The following is an 18,493-nucleotide window of genomic DNA, read 5'->3' as shown; positions in this document are numbered from 1 at the left end:
GAAGTGGAAACTTGAGTTTTGTCAAAGTATCAGGTTCGAGGTTCATGCTAGTTCCATGTGATCGCCTTATTTTAGTGTTGATATGACGTCCCACACAAAGTGCTCATTAGATGAGTGGGCAAAATGTTTGGATGATTCAGATGAGGGAGCTCTTTCTTCACCTTGTAGGCCCCAAGCTGCTGTGTGGTTAATTATTTACCCACCAATTAATCTTTCAGTAATACCAAACTGTGCCGGGGGACGAGGTTAAGAGGGATTCAAGAGAGTCTGAGGCAGGGGGAAGGAACCATTCAGGGTTAACAAAACAGAAGAAAACAGACTGTCCCACATCACTGTGACAAGCACAGTACAGGATGTATATGTCAGCTTTTCTTTTTTTGCATCTCTGCTTTAAAAGTGATTCAATGACATGAAATGTGAAAATGATGCATGAAAATTCCACAGAAATGACACATAACTCATGTTTACTGATTAATGTTATTGTCATATTTCATGTTAATGTTGCTCACATTTAAAATGGAAAGTTAATACATTTGTATCTTTTCTCCTTTAATATATTTAAGCATTTACACAATTTTCTCATGTCGTCATACTTGATTGTTTGCTTGATCAAAGTCAAGTGTTGATGGTCTTCAAAGCTCCAGAATAAGTGAGAAAGTGGACCTTCTCGAGCTGGGATTGATTTTTTTTTTTTTTTTTTTGAAAGGTTTATTATCTTTCACCCAGGACATGAACCGTATACCGACATATTATGTGACATAGATTCTCAGTAACTGTGCTGTGAGTGAGTCAGAGCAGCAGCTGCATTGCAGCACTTGTCATGAAAGTTAGTTTGGCCATCTGACCCCGCTGAGTGTTGGGGTGGGTGGTGTAGGGATGGTGGGGATTGGGGGGATAAATGCAAAAATAGAAAGTGACATGGTGCCAAAAAGAGTTGAAAAAAAAACCCAGCATTTCCATTTTCATCTTTTTAAATTATTGCTATGTTTTTCTCTGTTGTTATTTCTATGTTGTTGTTTTGTAAGTGTGTGTTTATTTATTACTGCACACCACATTTCCTGTTTTTTTTTTTTTCACTCTCTCTGTCTCTGTGGACATTAAATGGGCCATATTGCACCCTGAGGCTTGTATGTCCCCTGCTGCAGCCCAATGTCTACAGAAGGGGAGAGCGAAATGGAGAGGGAGGGGCAGATGAAGAGCTACATATAAAGAAAGTGCTGTGTTTTTTTTGTTTTTTTCATAAACAAGATTCACACATCTGACAGGAATCACATGTTCCAAAGTTCAGCTCCAAACATCAGGATTTCTACTGATGATCCTAAAAAAAGAGAAGATGTTGGTAACACAATGAGGCCAATGACTGCCAGGCTTACACCTGATGATGACAGCACAGAGTAACAGTGGCTCAGCATCGTTGACACTTGCCTGCACTTGATGAGCTGCACGGAGGATGAAAAAGGTAGCAGAGGAGGCAGGGCAGGCCTATGGTGCAATGAGGGGGGTTTGGGAGCGATGGAGTGAAGATACTTTGCCTCTCCCTGGAGCAGAAGAGGCAGAGACACAGATGTCAGAGAACAAAAATTCCCCAGAGAGAGGAGGGCAAAATCTGCTCATTTCTCAGCTTTGCGCTGTGAAACAGTTCGTGAGAGCTTGAGTGTCTAATTGGCTCCGTATATTAACATCATTGCGTACTTTTTGCCCTGCATCCCTGGACATCTGCTGTGAGAATTATGACCCTGGGTGTGCAGATGGGATGAGACTGAAAGATTGTCACGCTTTTATTTCCAGTGTTAGTTTTTCTCCTTTTGAACTACGCTGTTATTATTTTGAGTAACCCAGAGTCAGAAATTCTGTTATGTTTATGCCTTGGCACCATTGTGATACCAAGATTATGCAATTGTGCTGTTTGTACGGGTTGGATAAAAATGTTTTTGACTCATGCAAGAAGTTGGAAAGCTGAGTGTGAATTTTAATTTATTTACACAAGTTCAATTCAAATAAAAGAACAATAGAAATGAATGTGCAGGGGGAGAGGGAAGGGCCTGTTATCTAAATTATATAAAACAATATTCCCATAATCAACAATGTATAAATCAAATGGCATTAACAATTAAACAGGGGACTAAATCTTTTTAACAGGATGTAGTCCAGTGTTAACAGAGAGACACTTTACTTGTACAGTGCTTGAGTACTTAGTTACCATCCACCATTGCTCATTTCACTGTCACACACACACAAATCAACCTGCTGAGTGTTGAATTAATGGTGTCTGGGTGTTAATCATAAAAAGGTTGTGTTTCTATGGCTTAAAAGATCAATAAACTACTGAAGGGTGTACAGTGCATCCACTTTGTCGTCCTGTTTGTGTAATCCTTTTGCATTTTTTAGCTTTATATTTCACTTTTTCATTAATTGTGCTTCCTTCAGGGACACTTGGATTGGTCCACACAGTAAGGCTCCTCTCTGACACACTTGAAAAAGACTCTCTCCACTGGTATAAATGTCACAGCAGCCACTTGTTGAGTTTTGAGTGAATCTGTCTGTTGGTCCAACATCATGTGTCCATTGCTGTTTGTGTTTAAGATGCGTTTGAAGCACGTTAATTAGCTGAGACGCTCAGACAGGAGCTCTGCAGTAATTAAGAAAACGGGAACAGTGATCATGCAAGCTCATTATGCGAGACATGATCTGCAGTGACGTGGGTCTTAATGAACTTTGCGCGTGGACTGCGTGTGACACGCGGCAGCGCAACACGGTGCTGCCATTCCAAACTTAGCGGAGCCCCCCGTGAAGCGTCAGACTGACCGCCTGGCTGCCAGATCAGGCTGCACTTCTGTGCTCAGTCAGGTGGCTGCTGCTTCATCGCCGTGGACTGTGACAGTGATGGTCGAGTGTGTGGATGCAGATTAGGGAGCGAGGGTCCGACTGGCTGAGGTTCAACACCTGCACGTGGCGGAGGACTGCCTTCTTTTCCTTGACTCGACCTCCAGCCTCCAGCAGCTCCATCACTTCGTCTGTCAAGCGAGAGGAAGCGAACGATGAGTTCTTCTCTCCCCAAAAGCGAGTCCACCACCTCTCTGTTGAGATCTTCGGGGCTCAACCGCAGGTCCCAGCACGCTAACGCTCCACGAGATCACCGGAGCCACCGCGCTCACCATCATCCCACCGGAGCTGGAGGCGGCGATGATGCAGCCTGGACTGAGGACCGCGAGACGAGCGCGCGGAGACCGCTCTGCCAACCAAGACATGCCGACTCTCGAAATGTAGGTGATCACAGGGTGCAGAAAAGCCACTCTCACCGGCAGGCGAGCCTCCTGGATGACGGTTACGCTCAGGAGGATGTGAGGCACAGAACGAGTCGGCATCAGAAAGAGCGCAGCAAGTCCACCAGGTCCAAACACTCTCATCATCAGACCGACTCCTCCCGAGGTGAGCCGCCTCCTGCAGCGCAGCACAAGGGCGGCTCCCGGCTGGACAGGAGGACCTCTCCGACCCCATCTTATCCAAAACAGCCGGACGACGCTGCTTTCTTCTTCGAGACCAGGGAAAGAGTCATCACCGGGTCTTCCTCCAGTCTTAGCTCTGATCCACCTGCGGCCAGCGCACCGGTCCAGCCCGCAGCCAGCCGCACATCCAAAAGACTGAGCGCAACTGCGTCTGAAAATGACTCTAGCCTTCATCCCATAGTGAAGTCAGTGTTTGGGCAGGTAAGTCAACATGAAGAGGGAAATAAAACTTCAGAAAAAAAGTAGATTCAAAACACAATCGAACGTGCACAGAATACTTTTTAATCTTATAGTTCACCAAATTACAGCATTTGATTCTCTGTACCTTTGGATTTAAATGCAACAAAAAAGTCAATATAACAGTGTCCTTTTGCTAAAAGCTCTCTAATGCACTGTTAGATGTGTGGGTGTTTTGTCGTGTAACACAATGCAAAGGGCAAATTTCAAGCTGTAAAGTAAATAAATCATCATCAGCAGCAGCCTGAATCAAGACTCCAGGCTCAGCGCATTAGCTGGGAACAGGCATAAAATGTCAGATTTGAGTATAGGTTAATTTAAGTAGTCTTAGATTGTCTTCTTGTTCGAGGAAAAAGACACTGAATTGAAAAAAGTTAAACATATGTGGAAACAAAACTGCTCCAGGCACAGTGATGCCAATGATTTTGCTTCAATCCAAAAGCACTTAACCATATTTTTCAGTTAAGTCACATTTATATCATGCACTGTCATAATGAACTTTGAAAATTTTGAAAGGCCTGGTTCAAAGAGGGGTCCCCCTCTGTGCACATGGGGAAAAGCAACTAAAATTGCTTTTCCCCAAGTCAATCAATCAGAGTAAATCCAATATCAATATGATAGGACTATAATAATGAATCCAATATTCAGTCTTAACGCAGTATAAGAGGGAGCAGGTGCCACTTTACTCGACATTATGTCCCTCTTTTGAATACAGGGAAAGATTCATATTCCTTTAGTGCCAAATTCACTGTAGCGTGGATCCTGTATCGCAGCTGCAGAGCTGATTAGTCGACAGCAGGTGGAGGTTCACAGGTGAGATGCAGGTGAAGCTGGGACCTATCAGAGCCGGTGTGTGTGACCCCATGTTGAGCAGATTAAAAATGGATGCATGTATTCACTCTGAATCTGGCTCCTGTATGTATCTGGTATCCATCAGTTTCATGATGGTGTGTGTGTGTGTGTGTGTGTGTGTGTGTGTGTGTGTGTGTGTGTGTGATGCATCCTAATATGAATACAGCAGCATTCATTGTGTCTGTCACCTGAGCAAGAGCAGAGGGATCGACTTTCCTGCTGAGTGGAAACTTCTCAATGATGAGAGCTTGTCACTCACTCACTCACTCACTCACTCACTCACTCACTCACTCACACACACACATACACACGCAGGTAAGTAAACCATTTATATACCAATACACTATGAGGTGATAAAATTCAGATATCATTTGCCTCAAACACTTTTACTGATACTGAGTGAGGGTCACCGTCAAATCAAGGGTGTATCGCTTCTTCCCTGCATCACCTGTTCACCTACTAATACAAATAATCACTTTTCTGCCAGGTGTACTGCTCTCCTCCTGAGACACTCCGTGTACTTGTACCGTACAGTCAGTTGTCTTTTCCCTCCCATCTTTTTTTTTCTGTTCCACTGAAATCCTTCTGTCTGTGATAAAAAGCTCAAGAGGAGACAATTACCTCCCCGAACGCTAATGTGCTCCAGAAATAACTCCTCTCAATCCAGGCCAGAGCTTCAATCAGTCTTAGGGGTTCCAGCGAGGCAAAAATCCATGCAGCGGTGTGCTATATAAAGTCTCTAGAGCTGCTGCTGACGTGGGTGGAAATATCAGATATTTTGGCATTGGCGTTAAATCTATAGCAGATGATGAATTCTGACATTTTCCATTGTGCAAAGCATATGCTGTCGGGGTGTTTTTTTGTTTTTTGTTTTCTTTTTTGGTAAGAGGAATGTGAACTCCAGATGAAACAAGTAACAGGATTTCTCAGTTATCAACTCACATTAAAGACATCCCATCAAAAGTTCAGCTACTTGAAAGTTTGTCTGTTTTCTGTGATGTTGTCACTGGGGAGTTTAGTCCCATCAGACGCAGCTGTCAATAGTCAAAGTAGTTTTGTGGGTGGACAGCAGAGCACATCAGGGTCTGTGTGAGAGAAGGAGCGACAAAGCACTGAGCGAATGGGACCGATGCAGTTTGTGCATGCATGTTTTTGCACCTGCTCAGCATCTTACCCAAGCTGTTTCATTCTAGTGACCGCGCAGTTGTATTAACTACATTGTGTACGCCTTTAATGCTCCTCGAATAGATGTTGCAGCCAGCGCAGAATGCAGGGTGAGAAATTACACACCACACAGTCTTTCTTGTCATATTTTCTTATGTAACATCAAGATTTGCATACAACCCCAACAGGACTCATTGGCTGCCAGTGGAAGAAGCTAAAAATATCCCAGCCCATCAAGACCTGATTATGAGAGACTGGAAGAGGGCAGTGTAGGCTCTTTTTTTTTCAGTCTTTGGCAAACATGTTATCAGACAGAGCAAAATTTAATTTCATATTTCATATTTCATATTCATGGCACTTTCATATTCATAAGATGATTCATGATTACCAAAAAGGCTGGTGTGGGGGTTAGAATAAGGACGTGAAATGCGTTTAGCTGTTTGAATGTGTTTTGCAGCTCAATGGTTACAGAAAGGTTGTGACAACAATGATTCATTAGATAAAGCACTTTGTAAAATTTCACGTATTTAAAGCAGGTGGAGTAAGCAAAACTCCCATCATTTCTGCACATTCAGGCCTTTAAACTGTGCAGGTTACACCGGACACCTTGTTCCAGGACAGAGCATGAGTGCTTTTGTTTGTCCCCGTAGAAATTTAGAGTCTATTTTGAGAGATTCTGAACAATCACCACATCCCAGAGTGTTTGTGACCTTCAGTGACCTCGTTCGACGAACCACGGACAGAGATCTGGTGGGTTTGCTATCGAAAGATGTCTGTTATCTGCTGCTGGGAAACTGTTATTGAGGACATAACTATTTTCTTTTCAAATCAAATGTAGATGAAAGGATGTGTGTGTGTGTTAACCAGCAGAGGGAGCAAGCACCGTTTGCACTAATGGATCTGAACTCAAAGTGAGTGTGTGTGTGTGTGTGTGTGTGTGTGTGTGTGTGTGTGTGTGTGTGTGTGTGTGTGTGATAATGGGGGAGAGATTAACAGTCCAGTGTGTGTCACATCAGTGAGACAGGAGAAGTGAAAGGGCAGGGAAAGAAAGTGACGGAGGCGAAGCAATCGGATAAATCGGGAAGAGGACAAAGGATAAAATGAGAAGAGAGTGAGGCTGACCCGATGATTGTTATATAAGACAAACACTCACCAACTCTCACCTCCCTGCTCCCACCTGACAGCTCAGAAGACAATGTGAGGAAAGGTCTTAACACACAGATTAGACCCTCACTTCCTCGCCTGGTTTCTCTGCTAATCGCCGACGTTTCCTGCCTTTTTCTTTGCTCCTGCACAATCTCCCTTCCTCCTCTGTCGGGGTCACACTGACCTTGGTGACGTCTGAGAGGGGTGGGCATAGAGAGGAGGCATGCTTTACAATAATAATAATAATAATAATAATAATAATAATAATAATAATAATAATATGATAATAATAACAAAGAATGGGGGGAAAAGGAGCCAAAACGCGTAAAGTAAGGAAACAGGTTTGGATGGGAATGAGAGGAAAGGGAGCAGCAGCATCATATTCATCACAGCATATGCCTCCAGTATGTCTAGAGTATAACGGGCTATTTTTAGACACAGATGGATATTTTTGTAACTGTGCTGGCGAAGAAGGAGGTAGAAAATTCACTCTTCGGTTAAATCCCTTTTTTGAGATGAGGATTAGGCGGTGAAATGTAAGAGCCTGTGCGCACAGCTGCGCGCCGCAAGTACACGCGTGTGCGCGCTGATGCTAAATATTCATGGAGACCTGCGGCTGAAAATCAGTGAGAGACAGAAGACAGGGGATAAATGAGTCAGAGGAAAAACAGCAGAGGTTTAGCTGACTGAGATGAGACATGTCAATAGTTTGTCCCCGGCCTGTTGACGCACTGCGCGTTAGACTAGACAAACAACCGAAATAACACTGCAGTACCAGAGTAATCTCTGTTAGCTATTCTCATTTGACCGAGTTAATAAAAGTGTGACGTCTCAGTCGAAGCTCAAGATGATGACGCAAAGTGCGCATTTTATTTATTTCATTTTTTCTTTCCCTGCCTGGACGTCCATGATGACGACAAAAATGTCGTCAAAAAAACAAAAAAACAAAATCTCTGTACAGTATTAACCGCTTTGAATGATGCTAATAAAACTCAGAAGCTTTAGAGAAATAACCACGTTTCCATGACATGATTATGTTTAATCCCACTTTGCAAATAAAGACCAAAAAGAAAAAAAAAGAAAAGAAAAAAAATTCTCGTTTTGGTAAAGACAAGGTTGATGATGCATGCGGACTTGCTATTACATCAGTCCCTTCCTTCTCCCACCTACATCTCTCCTGATGACAGTGGATGAAACAGGATTATGTTTGACCTCAAACTCTTCATTAAAAAGCAAATGCAATTATTATTTTCCTCTTGGAATGAGCTTCCTGTGTAGTGGCTGCATATAGATCCATTTGCACTGTGTGCACAATTAACATTTTGGACATTGTATTGACAGATTATGTCTCAATCTCATGAATCTTTGCGTTACTCCACTGCAAAATGGTACCCCAGTTATCCCGGGGTATTCAGATAAATGTTCTCCTAATATGCTGTGTAAACGTGTAAAGTGTGTGTGTGTGTGTGTGTGTGTGTGTGTGTGTGTGTGTGTGTGTGTGTGTGTGTGTGTGAATGAGGATACAGAGAGGGGGGTGCTGGGGATGGGTCTCGTGCCCGTGCGCACTATGAGCTGACATTATGAGAGCTGACGGCTCTTGTGTCTGACGTCTGATGTGTTCTGAAGTTCACAATGAGCCTCCGGTGAGAGGCTGCATGAATCATCCGCACAACAACACAGACGAGCTGCAGAGATGTTGAATGGGAGCGAGACGTGAGACGACTTCGGCGTGAATGTGTTTATTAAAATAGCAGAGAACAGACAAGGTCGAACAGGAGAGGGAAATAAGGATATTCATTAGTGTTGCAATAGCCGCAGCCACTAGAGTTACCTCAGGAGTGAGTGCTGCTGCTAAAAGCTGAAATGAGCGCGTTGCGGTGGAAGAGGGGTTTTGCGTGTTGTTGCTTCATTTGGATTTCATTTGACCTTCACTGTGCAGAATGATGCATGCACAGAGTTTGAAAATCTGCTGAGCGGAGAAAGTTCCTCTGTGCTCACCTTAAACCTCAAACCGTGTGCGTACAAGTATAGTTTGGAAACAAGCTGTGGTTAAACATGCAGCTGACAGGTGTGATGCGGAAACTTGAAGCATCCATTCATTCACTAAGAGTGGACTTTCAGAGGAGACCTCTTGTGTCCAGGATTAGACTTAAATGAACAATATTTGCGTGGATTCTGGCTTGTTTTTATGTGGGAGAAGGAGTGGATGTAATTTTAAGAATGTTTAACAAGGTAGTTGGATTTTGTATATGTCTTTGAACATGTCTGGAAGGGATCTTTAGGTTATGTAAAAGCAGCAATACTGCAATGTAAAAGTACTCATTATGCACAAAAGCCTCTTTTAGTTTATATCATTGTTTCTATTGGATTATTAATACTAATGTATTAACATCACCACTTTTATATTCCATCTGGTACATTAAGATATAGCATTTTTTTTTATATCAAGATCAGATGTTTGCATGTAAAACCTATATCTACAAGGTAAATATAGCTGTAAATAAAGTACAATATTTCTTTCTCAGATGTAGAAGTATAAAGTTGCATAAAATGGAAATACTTAAGTATTTGCCTTCATATTATACACAAATACCTGTAGATTGTTATTTCTCACCACTGTTTTAGAAATACTCACTTTTTCATTTATAGTACTTTACAATAAATGTGTGTGTGAAACGCAAGTCCTTTAATGAGAATCATTGAATTTTACAATGAACACTTGGGTTAAGGTCAAGGTTAGGTTAGGGCAAGTAGATATGGATATGGTTCAGATAAGTCTCCAAGAAATGACTGGAAATCTATGTAATGTCCTCTGAAATGATGGAAAAACAACATGTGTGAGCATGTTGATGAGAGAGGCTGAGAAAAAGCATTTATTTGCCTGACTCTGTGTGTGTGTGTGTGTGTGTGTGTGTGTGTGTGTGTGTTTTCACGTGCTGTTGTGCATCCTCTGCAGTTCAGAATCTGTGTCATTTCTTTCACATTTTGCCTTTGATCTGAATTCACACCCTTCAAGCTTAACATGACTTTGTGATGCATCTACATGTGTGTTGTGTTGTGTGTGTGTGTGTGTGTGTGTGTGTGTGTGTGTGTGTGTGTGTGTGTGTATGAGAGAGAGAGAGAGAGAGTGGGGAGGTGGATGGGTGCTGGGGGAAGAGTGGGGAGAGCTGTGAGAGGGGGTGAAAAGAGAGAGCGTGCGTTATATTTTTAGCTCCATAGCCCCACATCCATGTGTGTTCAATCAAGTGTGTGTGTGTGTCTGTGCGTTTGTGTGCGTGTGCATGTTTGGATTAGTGTTTCCAGCGTCTCGCTCAGGGGAAGGTAATATGCTTGTCCGAACGAGCTTCGTCTGTCACATTCGCATAGATGGTTTAAAACTGTGGTGTGAGCGAGAGTGGTAGAGAGAGTGAGGGAAAAAGAGCAAGAGACAGACAGACGGACAGAGAGAGAGAGAGGGAGAGAGAGGGAGAGAGAGAGAGAGAGAGAGAGGGTAGAGGGGAGGGAGGGAGTAGAGACACTGTAGGAGAGAGGATGGAATGAATAAGCAATCTTGCTTTTTCTACTCCTGGCGCTTGCATCTCGCTCTGATCACATGCATGCTTCCTCTCCCTTGCTTATCTTTGTGTCTTTCCAATCTGTCCTTTGTGCTTGTTTACATATTTTCTCCTTTGTCTCAGTGTCCCTCCCCTCGTACCTCCCAGTGTCCTTGCCTCTAGGTCTTCCCTGTACACTCCTGCGTCCTCTCCTTCCTATCTCCTCTACCTCCTATGATATCGCTGCTCCTCTCCCTGCCTTTTCCCCAACGTCCTCTTATATTAGTCAATGACCCACTGAACCCTCTTTCCCTTTCTAATCACTCCTATTCCCATGCATGCCTGGAAACATATGCAAACACACATGCATACATGTACACCTACAAACGGCCACAGCAACACAGACAGAGTTAGAGAGAAAACATAAAACAAGAAGGATTTTCTTTTTCTTGCAATGGGCAACTCTGTAAAGTCGCTTAAAATTTTCACCAAGAAGGTAAGGTCCGCTCTCAGGTTTTTCACTCTGCTGTGGTCTCCTTGAACCCCCTGACTGTTGGTGCATGTTTATGTCCCCAACCTGACTGAAGGCTATCTGACTGGACCTGTACTGACTGAGCCCTGCGAGCTGTCTGACTGGGTGTTCATTAACAGGCTGTCTTGAACTGTTTCCCTGTGGTTTGTGTTGCTGGAGTCATTTGAAGATCAAGCTCGTGTCTCATGCTGTAGTTTCAGTCAATGTTCGCCAACACGGGAGCTCATAGTCTTGATTATTGATTGGCACTTTCGTGACCTCCTCTAAAAGTCATTCTGTATTGTACTGAGCTTAGCACAGCGCAAATGTGACATCTACATCTTATCCTTTTTAGATACAAGTTCTCCCAGTGCTCTTTAGTGCGTGGTTGCATTCCCTAGAAACCTCTTAGGTAGTGGTCAGAAGAGTTTTTTTGGTGCTGCTGGTGTTTGATTTGTATCATGTCACCAAACTTTAGTCAGTCAAGTTGTGCAGCAATGACAATTCACAAGCCTGTGGAAGATGCTACCCTGTTGAACCTGCATCTGCGGGACGTGACCAGTGAGTGGAAATGTGCAAACAGGTGTGCTTTCTCAACCAAGTCAGATTCTGTTAGACGAAGCAGATGACAACATGAGCACAAAGAACGGTTTTTGTAAAGGCTCAAGAAGACGACCTTCGTTCGTACAATACATCTCTTGCATCTGCTGTCCTCATCACATTGCATGCTTGGATAGACTCTCAGTGTAGCAGACAGACATTCCCACAAATAGATTTTTCTTCATACAAGCCATAGCAGCTGCACATCCTTGAGGAAGCACAATATGACAAGCAACTGTTGATGCCATCTGTGCATAATGGGTTGGAGTGCCGGAGAAGTTCTTGCTTCACTTCAGCTTTTCTCTGACACTGTTTTGAGGATTTTTTTTTTCTTTTTTCTTTTGGTTATATAACTGCGAGTGCGTGGCTTCATAGTACTTTTTCTGGCACGATATACCCACAGACAGCCCTGCTCCATGCATCACTAAGTCAGATTACCCAGTGGGCATCCGTTCCTGTGGAGGGGACTGTAGGAATGCATGAACTGGCATTAGGACTGGCATGGCAACAGATGGAGTGTGAAGGTCATTTGTAGAGGGTATAATACTGGATATTTTAATGTAGTCTAAGTCTGCATATTCATTTTTCATAATGTATGCATGCAGATGTCTTATTTTTACTGTACAAAGTGTCTGAAGACAGGAGCTAGCTCATGTCTGACAGATTTAAAGCAGCAGCAAAAACGATCCCTTGGTAATTCGCTGTGACAGTGAGTCCACTCCACTTGCTTCTGGCTGGATTTTTCCTCCACTGAGTTGGATGTTACACTGCGGTAATTGACGACTTGACCAACATTATCATGTTTTATAAGCAAGCAGAGATGTTACTGCTTGAATCTCCGCTTGACTGAAATGTGCAGAAGATAGTCACAGAGCATGAAAACTGAGTCTTGTGTTCTGTGTTTAGCCTCAGATTAGTCTGCTTCTCTGTCTAATTCAGATATTAGTCAGAGCAATGGTTGGACCCCATTTGACTTTATTTAGAGGAAGCTTTTTTTCCCCACTGGCAGGCAGTGATTTTTAATTAACCTGCGGCTCTCCCTGTAATTGGGATCACTGCTGTGAGAACAACTTTTGCCCCCTGGTTGATTGGCTAATTGGTGATTATAATTAAATGGCTGGCTGATCTTTAGCCTCATCTTCTGGACAACACAATTATTTTGCAATGCGCACAAAAAAGCTTGTCGCTTGTCACAGAAATTTAAGTAACTATCCCAGCATGAGTCCTGTTGATTGTAAATATTCTGTGTGCGCCATGACTACCACTACAGATAACACATGCAGACTGGATCATTATTTACAATCATAAAGCTGTCAGTCAAAAGTTTACTCCTGTGGATTCTGTTGTTTCTTACCAACAACAAATTCGGTATTAGGGGATTATTCTACTCTGTTTCAACTTTGGTCTTATTTTTGTAGTTCAGGCCATCGGTTATGATCAGTATATTATTACACTGTGTGTAATAGTGTAGATTATCCATCCTTTAAATTTATTTGTTCAGTATTTGTTGTCCTTGTTCTCAGCTTTATGTTGATTCCCGTGTTCGGACATTGAGAGCAATGAAAAACCAGAGTCAAATTCCTTGTATCTGTATATGTACTATACAGTATACGTATTCTTATCCTGATATGGGAGCACGGCATCATCGCTACAACAAAGTCTGATGGGGCAAGAAACACAAGCAGTCAGATGATCAGACATGTAGACATGTTGTGAACAGGTCAATCATTTAGTCAAATAATCTAAACCACTTCATTTTGAGATAACACCGAAATGTTGGTAATAACCCCTCACTGCGCGGGAAAACTGTGTGGGCACAAATATGGTAGCTATGTTAAATTTAACCAGGAAATTGGTCCGTGATCAGTGTTTACAACATACAGTTTGGTTAATGATTAGTCATTGTCTTCATGGCTTCTTTAAAATTGTCATCTGACTGTTTGTGTCTCTTTGCTCCATCTGACGTTGCTGTTAGATCACAGCCGTTGTTGGAAACGATGCTAAAAACAAAAAATCTAAGACCAAATTTTGCAATAAACTGCAATTACCTTTAAAGGCAAGAGAATACGAAGCTGAAGAAAATGAATAAAGACCATTTAGCATTATTGCTATGCAGCAAAATCCAGCATTAACATTATCTATAGCACATGAAATGGAGGTTTGGTTGCGTTCTGTTGTGCAGGATTGTGACTGACAGGACTGATTCATGGATGGCATCAGTTGCTCTTGTCATAATAAATTACAAGCTCTTAACTCAGACTAAAGTGCTTTCCTCCATCGTGACTGACCTGACTCCACACCTCTTTATGACTGGCAGGCATATGTCTGTCACCTCTGATCCTGCTTTTAAACCCCCCCCCCCCCCCCCCATCCCACCTCCTTGTTGACTCCATGCCGCCACAAATCTGAGTCACGGTCTCTACCCCTGTCTTTGCCCCTGCTCCCATGTCTGGCCCCCCTGCCCCGGATGCTGCCCCAGGACCAGAAGAAGAACTACAAAGCAGTGCAGTCCTGTGAGGAGGGGGGCTCTGGGGGGGCCTATCTTGAGCCGCTAGTGGCCCTGGCCCAGAACGGAGCCAACATGCACAACGTGCTGGGGCCTGCATGCATCTTTCTACGCAAGGGCTTCGCTGAGAGCCGGCAGGCTGTACGTAAGTCCAGAAAATATCATGTGCATGCATGCCAAGAGATTAGCACGCAATACAGTACACGCACAATAACAGAAACGTGTGATGAATGTGTGCAGTAATCACCTCTCACTGTAACGTCAGCACTGACAGCATGTAAATAAGCGTGGTGGAACGGAGGAGATGGTATTTTCAGAATGTGAAATCTTGTTTAGTGTGAAGTCTTGTTGATAGCAAGAATGCTGAACGCAAGGGTGTGTGAGTCTGTGTGTACATTTATGCATGAGGCTGCATCACTCATAAACATGGTGGACATTTGTAGACGGTTGGAAGATTAATAAAACAGGGTTGTGGTGATGACAGAAATCTCTTTACATGGCGATTATTCCTCTTCGTCACTTCCAGCAGCGGCAGCGTGAGTCGAGGTCTTGTTATTAAAGAAAAGAGTGACGCTGAAATCCTCAGAGTCAACGACTGCTGTTTTACTGACTGTTCTGATAACAGGCTCTCACAGGGGTGTTTGTAATGGATGCAGGTGTTGAAAACAAGTCGTTTTAATTCAATGGACTGGCACATAAGGGGACTGGTGTATACTTTCCATTGTCTTTCTGTCTCCAAACTCTCAGATTCTTACCTAGATAAGCAGAATTTAATTCCACACACACACTCCTACGCTACAGACACAGTAAATGGTTCGGCTTCCTCTCTTATCTTGTTTCTTCCATTTTACTTTAATCCCAATACCCACTGTGTTATTTCCCACAGAGTGCCAATAGTGCGCATGTTTTCTTCAGCAGATGATCTCACCGATGAGCTCTTCCTGTCTGGATGGAAAGAATCCTGCAGACTCTTGGCACTCTGTGGTGCATATCTGCAGTTGCCTATTTTTTTTTATTTTTTTATTTTTTTACAGCATCATATTGTGTGAGGGATGCTGCGTATTGGCATGATTTTAAAAATATCTGCAGTGTTTGGATCCTAACCGTGCACTGTGATCCTTCACAGGACCGAGAGCTGAGGCCCGAAGAAATGGATGGTAAGTTGCATTTTAGGAAATGGGAAGTTAAAACTGTAATTTTCACAATATATCTCAATGTCCCATCTGTCTTACATTTGTACCCTCTCTCTGTCACTCTCAGAGCTCCGTGAGGCGTTCAAGGAGTTTGACAAAGACAAAGATGGGTTTATTGGCTGTAAAGACTTGGGGAACTGCATGAGAACAATGGGCTACATGCCGACAGAGATGGAGCTGATAGAACTGAGCCAGCAGATCAACATGAATTGTATGTAAACCTGTCTCTGTTTACATGTCTATGAATTATTTTCCTCATTTCTTTTCATTCTTCTGGCAAACATTCAGACTGAATTCATGATTTCAGTACTTATACAGCCACTTTAAAAACAGGGCTCAGGCTTTAGCATCACTACTCATCAGATGGAATACAAATAAAGCAATAAGACTTTTTGTCTCTGAGAATCCCCTGAAGGTTAACGCAGCTTCCTCTTTTCAATCTGCCCGACAGTGGGAGGACATGTTGACTTTGAGGACTTTGTTGAGCTCATGGGGCCCAAACTTCTGGCTGAAACTGCAGACATGATCGGGGTGAAAGAGCTGAGGGATGCCTTCAAGGAGGTGAGGTTGAGTTGAAACATCACACTAAAATTGATGAGTTAATATGTGTAGAGATTATTTGGATAATTAGGTGATGCTCACAGCAGTTGGTACAAACTTAGAGATATATGTAAGAAAAGGGGAAAAGCACTGTTACATCAACCTGTCTCTTTTTCTCTCATTCTCAGTTTGACACGAACGGTGACGGCCAGATCAGCACAGCAGAACTTAGAGAGGCAATGAAAAAACTTTTAGGACAGCAGGTACAGAGCTGCTGGGAGAGTCTGTCCCTCCCTCTGTGGCTTTCCATCAATCACGGTGTCTGTTTGAATCTTGTCTGTTTGCTCCACTTGTGTGTCTTGCCACGAACATTCAGACCTTCCCCACAACCTCACTCTTTCAGGTTGGACACAGAGATCTGGAGGACATCCTTCGAGACATTGACCTCAACGGAGATGGGCACGTAGACTTTGAAGGTAGAGAATCTTATGCATACTTTTCAGAACAGACAGCGTAACACATTTTCACTGCAAATCAAACGCTTACACGGACGTTTCAAATAAGCAAAAATCCCAACATGAGTCTGTGGCTGATATCCCAATACCATGCTGATGGTGAGGTGACGGGATGAAGGCAGTAGGTCTGTCTGCCAGATTATCTCCATATGAACGGATTACGGCACCTCATAGATTATCCACAGAGGAAAAAGATGCAGACGTGGTGTCAAGGATGAAAATATCAGAAAGTGCTGCTGTTCTCAGGAGCACAACTATTCTTACCCTCACATAATTTCACATTTACCATTTACCATACCATAATTTACACATTTTATTTTTTGTGTCTACTCCCATTATACCTCTGTGTTTGGTCTCTTGAGGGAAATATCTGGCTCTTTGGCGACTAAACACCCCACCAGGGTGATCTTAAACATCCTTAAGGAAAGGATGGGAATCTGTATTTAGCACTCGGCAGCCTAATAGGCTACCACTTTCACGACATCATGTCGCTGCTCAGCAAGAACAGCAGAACAGCCTCATTTGTGCGCCATCATATATATCATTTGTTGAACACTTTTTTTGTAAACTAAAGCTTCGTAAAACGAATCTCTCCTTTTCCTTAATTCACAGAATTTGTGCGGATGATGTCTCGATGAGTTCCTGCCATGTTAAAACATGACGTGGATTCTCTGTTGGCCTGGGGAGGAAGAGGAGAGAGACCAGCACAGACTACTGATGGATTTTGAACTTCTGAACTGTCAGTGAACAAAAAACAAAAACATATCAGCCCTGCCCTGAAACTGCCATGCTGAAGCACAAAGGCTGACGACCACAGCCAGGAGCAACACTGTTGATTCCATGCAGCTGCTGTTTCTGAGAGCATAAACAAAACCAACAGCTGCATTTCTGACTTTTACAAAGTACATTTTGAAAAGCATATTTTCCTTTAGGAACTATAACATTTCTAATGCTGATGTGGCTGTTCACTGAATGGGTAGAAAGTAATGAGAGTTATTTTTCTCAGACTATAATACGATAATAACTGTAGCAATTAAGAAGACATGTTTTCGATGACAGCAGTATGCCAGCAAACACCCAAATCAATACAGCACATTATTTCTATAATGCTGAAGGCATCTTAAGCACAAATACAATATGGCAATATGGAAATATTTGATGTGATCCTGTCAAAGCTATGTGTTTGTGTTTCGTGCATACGGTTGTTTCTCTCCACCTTATACTGTAGATTTATTATGTCCCTTAAGACTATTGTCAAACCCTGGTGAAGGCAAGCCAGTATTTGTTTTGTAATTATGTGTAATGTAGCACTGATGCAGTTCTTCTGACTTTAATAACATTATGCCTCTCTTACTGTGATATATATGTAATTTTCAGTGTGCATAAGGCTCCTTCAACTGCAAAAAAACTTGAAGGAAATCCTCTCTAGGTACAGTGAGTTGCTAATCTTGACTACTGTGATAGGCCTTTTTAATTACATGTATGTTTTACTAATTCTGAATATTACTCTGCATGAATACACGCAGAGTTTGACGGATCATCTCTACCATAACTCGCACTGGTAGATGATCATCAGAGTGTTAAAACTATACATGTTAATGCTTTAATTTCTATCAGAGAGCTTTGATAAATGTACTTGTTTATTGGGGTTTTGTGAGTCTACTGAGTCTACAGAACAGACCTGAAGTGATTTTCACTTTGGTGCAACATTTACACTTTGAACTTTAATACCTCAAAATGAATTGAACAATCAACCTCATCCACAAACTGCCCCTATAGCATAATCTTAATACCAATTTCTTTACCCTCGTACCTTCTTTATCTATATTTGTAAAGAAGCAGCATTTGCTTCTTTATGCAAAAAGCCAAAGAAAGTTTACAAAAATATTATTTGAGTCTTATTAAGTGTACTAAATGTATGCAGTGTGATTAAGAAATATAGTCCACTGGATTATACTTTCATAAGGGTTTCTTGAAATGCTGGTTGGTTCCCTGGGCAGCTAAATTATTGTTTGACTGTTGATAGATGGACTTGGGGGTATATGCATGCTATAAAGTTAAGATATTCTTCTAAAGGGAAATCTTACTTTGTGATCTTACTTGTCTTAACTGTGTGAAACTATGCATGCAAGAGACAACAGACATTTGTAGCACAATCTATAAAAATAAAGGTTTTTATTTGGAACTTGA

General features: G+C 42.4%; 1 protein-coding gene across 3 annotated transcripts; it reads left to right on the top strand.

Moving 5' to 3' along the window:
• Positions 1 to 1,956: 1,956 nt before the first annotated feature.
• On the top strand, positions 1,957 to 18,493 carry cabp1b (calcium binding protein 1b). Of its 3 annotated transcripts, none has more exons than XM_076758074.1 (8): positions 1,957 to 3,707; positions 14,029 to 14,196; positions 15,182 to 15,212; positions 15,316 to 15,459; positions 15,700 to 15,809; positions 15,977 to 16,051; positions 16,192 to 16,264; positions 16,916 to 18,493. In XM_076758074.1, exons 1-8 carry the CDS (start codon positions 3,039 to 3,041, stop codon positions 16,939 to 16,941), a joined length of 1,296 nt encoding a protein of 431 aa, XP_076614189.1. In that variant the 5' UTR covers positions 1,957 to 3,038; the 3' UTR covers positions 16,942 to 18,493. The 3 variants fall into 3 exon arrangements, with proteins under 3 accessions (XP_076614189.1, XP_076614190.1, XP_076614191.1); XM_076758076.1 differs by lacking the exon at positions 1,957 to 3,707 and adding an exon at positions 10,452 to 10,934; XM_076758075.1 differs by lacking the exon at positions 14,029 to 14,196.

Source organism: Chaetodon auriga, chromosome 19, assembly GCF_051107435.1.
Source record: "Chaetodon auriga isolate fChaAug3 chromosome 19, fChaAug3.hap1, whole genome shotgun sequence".
In the NCBI taxonomy this organism is placed as follows: Eukaryota; Metazoa; Chordata; class Actinopteri; order Chaetodontiformes; family Chaetodontidae; genus Chaetodon; species Chaetodon auriga.
This window is presented reverse-complemented; position numbering and strand designations above follow the sequence as displayed.

Bases quoted from the DNA above. Each gene is read 5' to 3' on its own strand.
- cabp1b (XM_076758074.1), top strand. From the start codon at position 3,039: ATGAGTTCTTCTCTCCCCAAAAGCGAGTCCACCACCTCTCTGTTGAGA. The intron at 15,460-15,699 runs GTATGTAAACCT...TCTGCCCGACAG, and splicing joins CCAGCAGATCAACATGAATT to TGGGAGGACATGTTGACTTT. The intron at 16,052-16,191 runs GTACAGAGCTGC...TCACTCTTTCAG, and splicing joins AAAAACTTTTAGGACAGCAG to GTTGGACACAGAGATCTGGA.